General features: G+C 42.6%; 1 protein-coding gene and 1 long non-coding RNA gene across 3 annotated transcripts; one reads left to right on the forward strand and one right to left on the reverse strand.

Annotated features, from left to right (window-relative positions):
* The first annotated feature begins 9 nt into the window (after nucleotides 1-9).
* smarcc1b (SWI/SNF related BAF chromatin remodeling complex subunit C1b) lies at nucleotides 10-8,427 on the forward strand. 2 transcript variants are annotated; one of them, XM_069694919.1, is made up of 28 exons: nucleotides 10-293; nucleotides 595-714; nucleotides 1,077-1,162; nucleotides 1,293-1,374; nucleotides 1,466-1,558; nucleotides 1,704-1,773; nucleotides 1,862-1,931; nucleotides 2,014-2,089; nucleotides 2,473-2,598; nucleotides 2,841-2,923; nucleotides 3,023-3,129; nucleotides 3,244-3,303; nucleotides 3,446-3,474; nucleotides 3,593-3,708; nucleotides 3,832-3,903; nucleotides 3,995-4,108; nucleotides 4,397-4,550; nucleotides 4,670-4,780; nucleotides 4,958-5,017; nucleotides 5,197-5,455; nucleotides 5,588-5,659; nucleotides 5,755-5,801; nucleotides 5,975-6,089; nucleotides 6,171-6,313; nucleotides 7,090-7,224; nucleotides 7,568-7,691; nucleotides 7,886-7,972; nucleotides 8,070-8,427. In XM_069694919.1, the coding sequence occupies exons 1-28, from the start codon at nucleotides 126-128 to the stop codon at nucleotides 8,135-8,137; spliced, it is 2,847 nt and encodes a 948-aa protein (XP_069551020.1). In that variant the 5' UTR covers nucleotides 10-125; the 3' UTR covers nucleotides 8,138-8,427. The 2 variants fall into 2 exon arrangements, with proteins under 2 accessions (XP_069551020.1, XP_069551030.1); XM_069694929.1 differs by having other exon boundaries at nucleotides 5,981-6,089.
* A 543-nt stretch (nucleotides 8,428-8,970) lies between these two features.
* LOC138621832 (uncharacterized) lies at nucleotides 8,971-11,537 on the reverse strand. Its single transcript, XR_011310968.1, has 2 exons — nucleotides 10,065-11,537; nucleotides 8,971-9,960 (listed from the first exon to the last, which is right to left on the reverse strand). It is a non-coding gene; the product is annotated as an uncharacterized lncRNA (long non-coding RNA).
* Nucleotides 11,538-13,468: the final 1,931 nt, after the last annotated feature.

Here is a 13,468-nt window from a genome sequence, read left to right on the forward strand (position 1 = left end):
CGTTACGTCGTCTTGCTACAATCTCGTTGTGTCTCGCGAGAGAAGGTGAGAACGCAAACGCTAGCGACCGCGCTAGCCAGTTTTGTTCTCCTGTTTGAAATTAATCTCGTTTTATTGCGGCCGCAATGTCCGGAGGCACGAACCTTGGGTTTCCCGGGACAAGCCAAGCCAGCTCCGGAACATTCGCACACCGGAAAAAGGACAGCAGCCCTTCCGCGAGGTTCTGGGAGAGTCCGGATACTTTAGCCCAGCTGGAGGTGGTGCGACAGTGGATCGGGAAGCACTACAAAAAGGTAGTTAGCTCACTCGAAAGCTAGGTTACGAGCTAGCCGCCCCCCTCCCTTGTTAACAAGCGCAATAGATCACACTGTAAACAAAAACAAATGCAGAATAACATCACGTACACACTGTCTACCGGGAGCTGCGCATATCAGTCACGGAGCTGCACACGTTTAAGATGAAAGAATGCAAGGATGAAGTGCAAATGTAGTTTAGTCGTGGATGTGTAATACAGCTGCTAAGTCAGTAAAATGCTGTGACGTAAAGGATTGTAACGAACTATGTCCCTGTTAAAATGTGTGTTTGTCTTGCCAGCATGTTTTGGCGGATGCCCCGTCTTGCCAGGCTCTGGCTACAGTCACCCTGCAGCTTCTCCAGTTCCAAGAGGATGCCTTTGGCCGACAGGCTGCCAGCCCTGCACTCACCAAACTCCCCGTAAGTCTGTCTCTTTTGTCGTTGTCACCCTTCACTCTAAAATACCAGGGAGGTGTTTTTGACTACAGTCAATGCAAGGCTCAAATTTTGCACGATAAAGGTTGCTGTTGTGTTCTTGTGCTTTTTAAATTGTCTGACATCACTATATTGTTATATTAGATAAGGTCGACTGAGTGCTTGATTGATTGGAGAACAGCAGTGGCCTCAGTGTTTACTATTAAAATTGCAGAAGATAAAACCACCGGAAATCTGAAAGTTACTATTCATTGAAAGCTCTTCAGATCGGCCACGAATCATTAAAAAAAAACATGCTAAAACAAAACGAGCAAATAAACGCTGTTGATTTGACCTTTTCTCTACAGGCACAGTGCTTCCTGGACTTGCGACCAGGCGGTGGACTCTGCCACATTCTCGGCACTGCTTACAAGTTCAAGGTTGAACAGGGCTGGTGGGTAGCTGGCATCCTATGCCTTTTCCATTTCACAGTGGTATCCCTCACAAACCTGTTCTGCATTTGTGTGATTTCACCTGACTGTTTTCCTTAGTACCTCTTTTGTTCCCTCCCTGCATTCACACAGGCGAAGGTTTGACCTGCAGAATCCATCAAGAACTGAAAGGAATGTGGAGATGTTTACTACAATTGAAAAAGCACTGATCCAGGTGACAAAGACACATGCGCAAACACAAACATACTCGCACATTAAGGACTCTCTATTCACTGATTTTTGGACTTGAATTTTCTTGTCAACAGAACAACTGCATGTCACTGCCTGTGGTATATCTGGACCCTACCCTGGATCAGGAGCTGACGAGCAGACTGACTGGTATCATCACCAAACACCAGGTAAAGTGCTGGAGATATGGGAGTGGGAAAAGTAGAATATATTTACAGCTTAGAGTAAACAGGAGTGAGAATACATCTGCAGAGTGCAGCCCTGATAATGTAGTTCCATTTTAGTGCTACCCATTCACACACTGTGCTTTCACAGGGTTCCCTCAGCGAGGACAGAACGCTCGCCAGTCACCACATCTATGCCTCACCTGCCTCTACAGATGAGGGTCAGTTAAAGTTTTTGTGTGTAATTGTGTTTGCTAACCCGAATACTAACTTAGCTTGAATACATTTTGTATACGCATCTATTTTCAGATGAGTGGATGCGTCCTGTGATGCGGAAAGACAAACATGTCTTGGTACATTGGGGCATGCATCCTAACAGGTGAGGCATGAGGAAACATACACACAGGAGGCTCTGCAGACAGAACCTGAACTCCTTAACTTCTCTTGTCTCTGTTTAACAGTTATGACAGCTGGCTGTCCTCCAGTGATGTTGAAGGAGAGGTTGAAGAGCCGCCACATCCCGAAAGGCCATGGAGGGTCAGTATGACAGCGCACCTATAAATAAACAACTCTCGTATCTAAAACAGTTTATATACTTACGTAAGACAGTTTTCCGCTACATGTACTACATCCAAACTACAACTCTACATCAGAGTTTTGCTGTTCAAAACATGAAATTACAACAACTTTCTCACCTGCCAATGTCGTCCACCAGGAGTCAGTTAGACAGAATAATGGTAGGCAGTGACAAAGATTTTGAACAGAAACAGACTAATTAAATAGTGTAGGACTTTATATGATACCAACTAAAAAATGACAAGTACGTAATGTAAGTGAGGTAGTGTGTGTTCATTTTGGAAACTTGATGAGATACACCAGCATGCACCACTCTTAATTTGATGTTGTGTGTGTGTGTTTAGGTTCATGCTGGTTGGATTCTCGACACGGATGTTTTCAATGAGTGGATGAATGAAGAAGACTATTGTGTAGACGAGAGGAATGTACCAGTCATACTGCGTCAGCGGATTCACCTCCAAGACGACCAGGTTTGTGTGAAGCTGTAGGTGCTGGTCTGTGGGCTTACTTAACACGCAGTTAAATGTTATCAAGTAATTTAACTACAAAAAGCAAGTGTGATCATTTGTTTTGTGTACTTTTGTTTAGAGTTTAATCAGAGGGGATTGTTTTTCCATTTTAGATAAATAGTGACTTCCTGTCGTGATGAAACTTGGCTGTCCTGTTCATCAAGCATTTTGTTTCAAGTCATCTCCCTGAACTCTTTGTGCAGGACTCAAAGTCCGCATCCTCCAAAAAGAGAAGACGCTCGCCTTCTCCTCCTGCCTCTGAAGGCAGGAAGAAAGGAAAGAAGGGGTAAGACATACCTGTTGCTTCCACACAGGGTTACGTTTTTACAGTTCACAGTGCAAGGTTTCAGAATTGATTTTTTTTTTTTTTGGTGTTTGCACACAGGAGAAGGCGTGGCCAACAAGAGGAAGAGCCAGAAGAGGACCTGACCAAAGATATGGAAGACCCTACCCCTGTGCCAAACATGGAGGAGGTCGTACTGCCCAAGAATGGTAAATCACTTGAAGACAGCATCGATAACTCGCAAAGAGTAACATTAAAAAGATGTTTAAATATGTTACATTTCTTCTCTAAGTTGTTTGTAATTTTTTACCCCGTCTGTGTAGTCAACCTGAAAAAAGACAGTGAAAATACTCCAGTGAAAGGAGGGACAATGGCTGACCTTGGTAAGCTTGCATGTGCTATGGTGAATGTTTAGAAAGGAGTCTTGGAACATTAAAGCGTTAAAAGCAGGGATATGCAGCTGTTCTCTTGTTTGTATGTGTGCACCTTGATTTTTTTGTCCTTTCATCACCGTTTCTCTTTCAGATGAACAGGAGGAGGATTTCCCAGGAAGGGTAAATATGATGTCATTCTTCCTCAGTAAAAAAAAGTTGTTCTTATTTGCAGGAAGGTTGGTTCGTCAATATGAGTTGCTTCTGCAAGCGTTATTACTCTTTGTTTATGTTTGTATAGGAAGAGGAGGAGGGAAGAGCAGAGATCCCAAGGCTGTCAGAGGGCGAGGACAATATCACAGAACAAACCCATCATATTATAATACCAAGCTACACATCTTGGTTCAATTACAACAGGTAAACAAATACACATAGGTGTACTTACATAGACCTTGCACGCTGAAGTTATTTTTCACCAGCGCATACCTTCATCAAAACTTCAGCCTGACCTTATAAAACCTCCCTGTGCTTGTTGTCCAGCATTCACTCGATAGAGAAACGCGCTCTGCTTGAATTTTTCAACGGAAAGAACAAATCAAAATCTCCTGAAATGTGAGTACTGCTGATGTTCAGACATGAATTGGCATTAACTCAGATGATGAGGATGAGAACATCTCGGTGTGACTGTCCCTGTCCGTTGCAGCTACCTGGCGTATCGTAACTTCATGATCGACACGTACCGGCTCAACCCCCAGGAATACCTCAGTTCAACATCCTGTAGACGCAACCTCACTGGAGACGTTTGTGCTGTCATGAGGTACGACTTAGTGTGTGGACGTTTGCTGCCATGTCTGCTGCATGGGCTAAATTAGGGGTGTTATGTAGGCGTTGAGCTGTGTGAATGTGTCAACGAATTCAATCTGTTAATGCTGGGAAGAAACACAGCATGTGTTGTATTTAATGGGTCTGCAGTTCAAAAGTAAAAAAATGTTTTAATCACAACGTGACGTATGCTAATTTGCAGTTTGTCCTCTATGAAGGTGGTTTTCAGCTGCAACACAGAGAAATTAATATGAACAAAAAAAAAAAAATTATTTGTGTACAGGGTTCATGCATTTTTGGAGCAGTGGGGTTTGATTAACTACCAAGTGGATGCAGAGAGCAGACCCCTCCCCATGGGACCTCCACCCACCCCTCATTTCAACGTACTGGCTGACACGCCGTCTGGGCTGGCCCCCCTACAACACAAACCCCTACAGGTTTGTGTTTGCTGGTGTCACACAGGGCAGCAGCTCGGAACAGACGAATTTGAAACCCAGTTCAACAATCATACGGAGCACCTCCTGATAAACTCTGCCGCTCGCACTCTTTCTCGCAGGTGTCGGCCTCGCAGCACATGTTGTACTTCCCAGAAAAGAGCAGAGAAAAACCTTCAGACTGCCAGAACTTCGGTCTACGCAGTGACATCTACACAAAGAAACACCCTAAGGTCTGTCGCATTAACAGTACAAAAATAGAGACGAGCTTAATTGCTCTTATTTGTACATATTGTGTATTTACTGCGGGCTATTTTTCTTTTCTTTAAAAGAAAAAACAAATTCTTAAATAAAGTGCTGCAAACATTATTCATATTATTCTTAATCTATCATCCTGTCACCTGTCTCAGACTAAAGGAGCCAGTGCAGGGAGGGAATGGACAGAGCAAGAGACGCTCTTGCTATTGGAGGTAAGACAGTCACTAATGTTTTTCTTCTTCTTTGTCAGAGACCTAACACATGACTCACTGCTTTCCTAAGCAGGGGGGGAAAAAAAGTTGTTTTTAAAAAATAAATAAATTTATAAGCGAGATCTTTTACATAAGCTTTTTCTCAGCCGTGTCTATTCCTCCGTCTTTGTCTCTCTCAGGCCTTAGAGGTTTACAGAGACGACTGGAATAAAGTATCAGAGCATGTGGGCTCCAGAACACAGGACGAATGTATCCTCCACTTCCTTCGTCTGCCAATCGAAGACCCTTACCTGGAGGACTCTTCGGCCTCTCTGGGCCCACTGGCCTATCAGCCCGTGCCTTTTAGCCAATCAGAGAACCCTGTGATGAGCACTGTGGCTTTCCTGGCATCCGTGGTGGATCCAAGAGTGGCATCGGCTGCAGCTAAAGCCGCACTGGGTGAGAGACCAGAGGGAGGAGGGGTAATTTCTGTTTAGTCGAGGTTAAGGTGTCACTCTGAGATGGTATAATGTATGCACAGCATGTGGAAAAAGAGAAATGTGTGTGGTGATTGTTCATCTTCCTTCTCAGAGGAATTTTCCCAAGTACAGGAGGACTCAGGGGATAAAGCCTCTGAAACGTCCAACCAGCTAGAAAAAACAGGTAAGACTGAAATACATATTCACATAATTGCACACAATTCTGTTTCGATGTGTGTTTGTAATGTAGTCCCTTACTCTTTCCTTCCTCTGACTCAGAATCAATGGATGCAGAGAAACTGGAGACAAACTCCAACCCCCACCAGGTAATGCACCAAAAAGAGCTGCAAGCTCTTATATTATATGTGCTGGTGATTTACATTGCTTAACTTAAGAGAGTGTGTGTGTGTGTGTGTGTGTGTGTGTGTGTGTGTGTGTGTGTGTGTGTGTGTGTGTGTGTGTGTGTGTGTGTGTGTGTGTGTGCGCGCGTTTGGGTCAGTTTCAGGTGTCTGTAAGGGCGGATGTCCTCAAGGTGGAAGTCAGTGGGCTAAACGTGGAGGGAGAGCGAGTCAAAAGAGAACACGCTGAAAATATACTTTCTGATGAGAGAGATGGTAATTAAATATGTGCACCACAGTGAATATCACAGTGAATGCATGACTGGCTCTATCAACGATATTCTCTCCGTGCTCCAGGACGGGCAGATGAGGACGAGAGCATAGGCCGACGGGAGGGAGACGGAGAGGAAGGGAGGAGAGCGATGGAGCTGGATCTGGTGGAGGGCACCGTTGCCACGGCAGCAGCAGCTGCTCTGGCATCAGCTGCTACAAAGGCCAAGGTAAAGCCCACCCTCTCACTTAAAAATGGACCAATAACACGAACATGAAGGTGAAGAAATGATTGTCAGTTTAAGTATAGGCATTTTTTTTTTTTTTTTTTTTTTTCAGTTGTTTTGCAGGTCTCTTAGCAACCAAAACAGGCACCATTTTCGAGACTGCTTGGACGCTCCACTGCTTTGCACAAATAATTGGCATAGAGTATTTGAAGAACATACAGTATATAAGCAAGACTAGAGACGGGTATTATCTCAATTTCAAAACAGTCACATATGTCAGTGGTTCATAAAAAATGGGAGTGAGAATATTTTTTATTTTTAGATGTGCAGATTTATGGATTATTTTTTTTTCTTAGGACAGAACAAGTTAGCTGTTGACAAGAAAGTAAAGTGTATTTGTTCTACACTGGAAATGCCATGTATATTGTGATGAAGTAAATCAGTCCTCTCTAAGGTCTCTATGCCTCTTATACCGTTACTGATAAAGATGTGTTCCTGCCCACAATCATGGGCCGCTACTTTGACAAAGATAGTTCTAGTAATAACATAAACCTGTGGCTGTTGTTTTTCCTCCATCAGGATGTTTATTCTCCTCTCACATCTTTTATTTCCCCCTGTTCCTCAGTGTTTTCCTTCGTTATCTTCATTTCCTTTCCTTTTTTAGTTCCTTCGTCGTTAACCGTCACAAACGCTTTCCGCATTTACAATTCTCTTACTCGTTTATGGTGTTTTTTTTTTTTATTCGAACTGCTTCTGTATTTTTCCTTATGTATTCGCAGCACTTGGCGGCAGTAGAAGAGAGGAAGATCAAGTCCCTGGTGGCCCTGCTGGTGGAGACCCAGATGAAGAAGCTGGAGATCAAACTGAGACACTTCGAGGAGCTGGAGACCATCATGGACCGTGAAAAAGAAGCTGTGAGTGAACATTACATCTGCCGTAGCTCAAACCAAGGGGAATGAAACTTAACTATCACTACCTCTTGTTGCTCATTTAAGGCCCTCTAACATCAGCTGAAAGTCCCCCATTCCTATCTTTTCTGCAAGGTTTATGTTCAAAAGCAAAATTACAAAGTAACTCTTATCGTACTACTCATACTTTGTGTGTGTGTGTGTGTGTGTGTGTGTGTGTGTGTGTGTGTGTGTGTGTGTGTGTGTGTGTGTGTGTGTGTGTGTGTGTGTGTGTGTGTGTGTGTGTGTGTGTGTGTGTGTGTGTGTGTGTGTGTGTGTGTGTGTGTGCGCGCGCGTGTGTGTAATGCAGCTAGAGCAGCAGCGGCAGCAGCTCCTGACGGAGAGACAGACGTTCCACACCGAGCAGCTGAAGCAGGCGGAGATGAAGGTTCGCCAGCAGAGGGAGCAGCCGGGTTACACAATGCAGCCTTCAGGTCCGGACAGTGGACACACACAAACACACTGAAATCAAACATCCTCTAAGAAAAGACACACCCATAAATCAGGTCCTACAACACAGATGCAGATCCACACAGTCAAGTGCATGTAGTGTCACTCAGCTCTTAATTCCCTGTATGTTATGAATGTTTATAGTTCTGTCGTTACATTTGAGTCCTTCCTCCTTCAGGTCAGTCCATGCCCAATCGATTGATTCCCGGTGGAGGAAATGCCCAGACGATGGCCCCCCGGCTCCCTGGAGCGCCCAACGGCATGTGTGAGTATTTTCCAATGTTGTCAAAGGTTTAATATTCCGTTCCTAGTTTAGTTTAATTCCTGGGGTGTACTGATGTGAAATTCTGCTTCTGTCTCAGACCCGTCCTCACAGCCTGATGGAATAGCACCAGCTCAGACCGGTCCTCCATCGTCCAGTCACAGCTGAACTCAACAGAAAACGAGGCGCACACACTCACACCAACACCTACGAATTGTTTTTCAACCAAGACAAACGCAGAACAATGAAACACTGGCATAAATGTTTAGCAACAACTGATTAGAATTGGAAGTCTCCAACTCTTCACTAGTCATGTTTATAGACTGAAAACTTCACAAGCACACAAACACAGTTGATGCAAATTTGGTCAGCAGTTCAGTCCGTCTGATATCTGTGAATAATTTGTGCTCTGATGTTAGAGTTGAGAACTCAACTCATTAAAGTTTTTTTTATATGAAACTAAATGTTGTTTTAGCTTCTGTCCGAGTTCATTTGGTTTCAGTGTGTGCGCTTTGTGTGTGTGCGTGTGATTTTGCGTGCGTATGTATGTGTATTCCGATTTCAGTGACTGGTCTCTTCATGGCGCATTACCAGAGTTTGTACCGTGAATCTGAAAAACGTTTGGAATACTCCTTCCATTAGATATCCATCTTCATAAAAAGAACATAGTTGTAATAATTTCTTTATTTAATTGAATGTTAAATCTTCACCTTCATAAGGATTGTAAAGTTTAGTTGTTCAGTCCGTGTTGATTTAGTTTAACGGTAATTTTAGAGACTGTAATTTAAGGCTGTTGTAGTGGACTGGATTATATGGTGAGAATATATCAGGAAAATATCTGGGTATATTATAACCCAGTACAGTTTCTGTTGGTTTTGTTTAAAAACGACTACATGTAAAAACGGCCTAAATCAGAAGCATTCATTGTACATGTTTTCCCAAAGCAAATTATATATACATTGTTAAGATGACCGGAAATAGCCGAAGGCTTGAGGCAGAGATGAGGTGCAGACCAACAGGAGTTTATTTACCCACAATGAACACACAGCAGCAACATGATGAACAAACAAAAACACTGGACCACAGGTGACATGAGGTCCAAGCAGCAGCTTTTAATGTTAACTGGTGGACTGTCATAGACTGCTAGTGGTTAACCTTGAGCCCCCGACATCCAGCAGAGTGGCATGATCGGCAAAATACCCACAAACAGATTTAAATACATAGAGATGTTTACATGAGCAGATTTGACAATACATTGATTGTTATTTAAAACACACATCACAATAAAGTAGATCATTTCCAAGCTTGAATTTGAATAAATGCTTCACCCCCTCCTTAATCAAACTTTTGGCTACGCAACAGCAAAAGTGAGAGACTTGGCATAATATCACTCTCACTCCACATTACACCAACCTGCATCTAGTCACCGATCTTTCAATTAACCACTTCACCAGAAATTGAACAATTAAAAATGTTACTTTCTATTGGCTCAGCTAAACCGGGCCAACCAATGTGTGCCTCTGCTACAGACCAGGCCTTCATCAGTGCAGCTATCAATAAAGCACACATCAACAGAAAAAGAGCAAAACAGGAATAACATACATTACATTTCTGTGTTAGTGCTGTTATTTCCTACATCACATTATGTGCATAATTTACCAAAGTGCAAATCTACGTCACGCTTCCTTTAGTTGTGTAAATAATGAAGAGGACCTTCATTTACATACGGTAGGCGAAATATTTCTAAGACATGAGTCAAAGTTAAAATTGCAGAGTTTTACAGTGTTGCAAAACCAAACTCCCCAGGCCAACTTGGTTTCCATTTGGAGCACATTGGTGATTTTCAGAGTGACCGTTTTGATGATCTTCTTCGTAATCTGTATTCTCCAGAACAAAGTCCGAAGAATGCTGACCTGCCCGAATTTCGGAGCAGAAGAAATAGAAGAACTCACTCTTGAGCGGCATTCATCACCAGTCGTTCCTTTGACCACCTGAGGTGAAAAACAAATATGGACAACAAAGAATTAAGACAACTAAGTGCTTCTCAAGTAAAAGGACAAACAGATTTTTCGTTAGAGGTTGGTGTATCTCTTACCGTACCCGATGTTGAGGAAGAGTCTCAGTAGGGATGCTACTCACTACTGTGAGGAAAACTAGATCAGGGGTCTTCAACATTTTTCAGGCCAAGGACCCCCAAACTGATGGAGAGACGGAGCAGGGACCCCCTGCTATTTATATTGTATAAAATTGTGTTTTATGTTAAACTGGAGGAGTGCAGGAGTACAGGAGCTCCTGTGTGTCGTTGAATGTGTGCATTTCTTGACTGAAAGATAACATCTTCTGCCTCCATTTATTCATTCACTACAATATGTTGGATTCATGTTCATGTGTATTTAAAGACATTTAAATTGGGGGAAAAAAAAAAAGAAAAATAGTCTAATCAACCAAAAATTTCACGACCCAGTGCAGTACCTCCGCGGACCCCCTAGGGGTCACGGACCCCCTGTTGAAGACTTCTGCTGTAGATCAAACCACACCCATTGTCCAGGTGAAGTAGATTAGCCGATTTTGAGTGTTAATGACCTAATAAGAGTCTTGAATAATAACTGAGGACATTTTGTTGTTCGCAGAGATGTAGATAAAGCGGATTTAAATAGGTAGAGAAAGCAAACATTTTTTAACACAAGCAAATTAGTTGTGGATTGTGCAAAAGTCTTGCCCCGAATTAATATCAGGAAAATGGTACTAACATTTGTGTATTTTAATGTCAATGATTTATATGTTCAGTTGGCTTTAGTTGTCAATACAGTGTAGTATTTATCCTTACACTACATATTCAGCTGCCACAGGCATTTGAACCGCAGCCTGCATCAGTCGTTATAGCTCAAAACAGTGACAAATCTATTTCTTGAATCAAATCACAATACAGTCAAAAGGTTTTTAAAACAATGAATGTTGCCTCGTGTTTGAAAACACTGAAACGGAAACTAACTAATTAGACAAAGCCATGAGACGTAAACTGAAGTTTTCCCGTTTTGTTTGTATGAAAGTAATTCATTAACTTTTTAAATCAAATTCAAATTAAATTAAGATTCAACACGTGTTTTGTTCTTTCTCTTTTTCTGTCTTATATTGAGAACACAACAAACAACCAGTATAAATGTATATATCATATTAAAGTAGCCGCTATGTATTAATACTGCTCTAATCGTGCAAAAAAAAATAAAGTGGAATAACTACCACTACATTTAACGTGTATGGCTTTTATCTGCTTCAATTCCACAGGAAGTAAAATATGCAATGATGTGATCCACCATCTAGAAAGCAAATGACACGGTGTGTCACCACTGCAGAAGGTACGTGCCCAACTGGTCTTCTCTGTGTAGTCCCTCATTCGCAAAAGCTTTGTCATCACCTATGGGTACCACTGCTTCCTTTGACAAAGCTTCTGGACTTTATTTACTGCACCTATTGTTCCCCTCAACATTTCCCACTGTGAATCTTCTGCTGGGTCACAAAGAATAAGCTCCTGTTCAATTTACAGTCTCTAAACTCACATACTGACGTGTAGGATTTATAGGTTTTGCACCCCCAGAGTCCCCCCCCCCTCTCTCCCAGTCTCACCATGCTCTATTGTTGGCTTCTACAGCATTAAAAAAAAAATGGTGGCAAGAAAAATAGGAACAGGAATGAGATCCCAGATGTGATCAGTTTGGCATTAAGTGTTTGTTAAAGTAACAAAACATGAAGAGTAGGGAAAGATGTGCCCTGACAGTGGAAAATGTACGGTTACTGTAAAGGGTTACAAAAATATCAAATATAGACAAAGACTCCAGGACTTCAACTTAGCTAGAGAACCATCCAGTTAAAGGGTGTCACTGGTCAGGACTTCTGCAGCCCCCTCTGCCTATTCAGACTGACTTCCTCACCACAGGTTTCTGCATCTTGCGTATTATCGGTGCATTCAGGTCACAGAGCCGTGCGTCTGTTTCTGAAAGATTAATCCCTGGCAATCTTTCAAAACCCAGGAGGTAATTTAACAACACTACCCGGTACTTTGAACGTGTTTCCAGATTCTCAGTGGACTCATCTGGATCAAAAAACATCCTAAACTAGAATGACCGCCTTGCATTTGTCGGCCTCGTCCAACCAGTCAAGTTGCAGTTTACACCCATCACGTAATATATGAAGGCTGAAGGAATCCTTAATGTTGGAGAAATCTGAAGCACTCAAGAGGGTGATAATTTAAAAAGCCTGTCATTAGTCTTGGCTATTTAATCACAGTTAAAAAGAAAACAATAAAAAAAAAAAAAACATGCCCGTTTCAGCCATGAAGGCCTTCATCAAGGCATGAACAATATAGCTGCATTTGGGCTGTTTCATATATCTGTTGGTTAGTAGTCTGATCAATGTGGACCAATTAGCAGCCACCCTATACATGGGAGCAGGTAAAGTCACGTCACACCCAAAATTAATGTGACCGATTCATTATCCAACCAAATGTGAAATAGGGTCACAATCTTCCTTCTGTTCCTGAGTTGGGCGTTGAGTATTTGCTGGAAAAGTGGTTTTGCAGAACATTTTGATGTCTCAGTGACGTTGACCTTTGACCCCTCGGATAGAAAATATCATCACTTCACAATTTTATCCTATTAGATATTTTCTGTGAAATGTTATTACAATTAGCATGTGAATTCTTCAGTCATGGCCACAAACGTTTCCCAGCTGTAGCTATCACCGGCGTGGAGGCATAGGAATGTATATAAAACACGATAACTTGCATCGGTCGTTCTGAGCTTTGATGTTGTGAGGCGTTCAACCAAAGAATGACGGTGGTAAAAATGTCATGCAGGCACAAGATGCGTCTTCTGTCCTTGTTGATCATCTTGTGACCTGTCAAATTTGATCATGTCAACCTCTAGCGAGTGTCACAGCCCTCAGTTTCCGCTTGACGGTGTCTATGACGGACGAAATATCGCGTGTGCGGAATGAGATAGAAAAACGTTTTTTTTTTTTTTTTATAAATGAAAGCATGTTAACGAGGAAAGTGTGGTGAGAGGAAACGTGATAAAGGAGAGATTTGCTGCAGCCTTACATGGATGTAGGAGAGACTTTGCTGCATTGAAAAGAACTCACTGTTACTCGCCACGCGGACTGCAGGCTTTATGGGTGTGGATGTAACCCGTGAGGCAGTGCCTTCTTCTCCCCGTAGCGTGTCAGTTGCAACATTCGGCAGCGACACACTGAGTATGCACTAGAGTGGCTTTGGACATCCTGTCCACCCCTCACTGTTCAACACAGGGACAGGATGGAAAAACCAACGCGGCCTGAGCGCGAGCATGCACAAACACACGCACACACAGAGCTTGGCGTCGACTAAGGTGTGCTATTCTTCCATTCTGGTTCTCAGTGAGATCCATCTGTTCATCCTGCAGTAGAACACACTTCTTCTCCTTCATCCTTGTGGTACAGTCTATGCTGCCTGGAAAAAGAAAAAGA

The sequence above is a fragment of the Brachyistius frenatus genome, unplaced genomic scaffold, assembly GCF_029030835.1.
Source record: "Brachyistius frenatus isolate BFR_SWC_R1_liver_20210118 unplaced genomic scaffold, ASM2903083v1 Contig_2, whole genome shotgun sequence".
NCBI classification, from domain to species: Eukaryota; Metazoa; Chordata; class Actinopteri; family Embiotocidae; genus Brachyistius; species Brachyistius frenatus.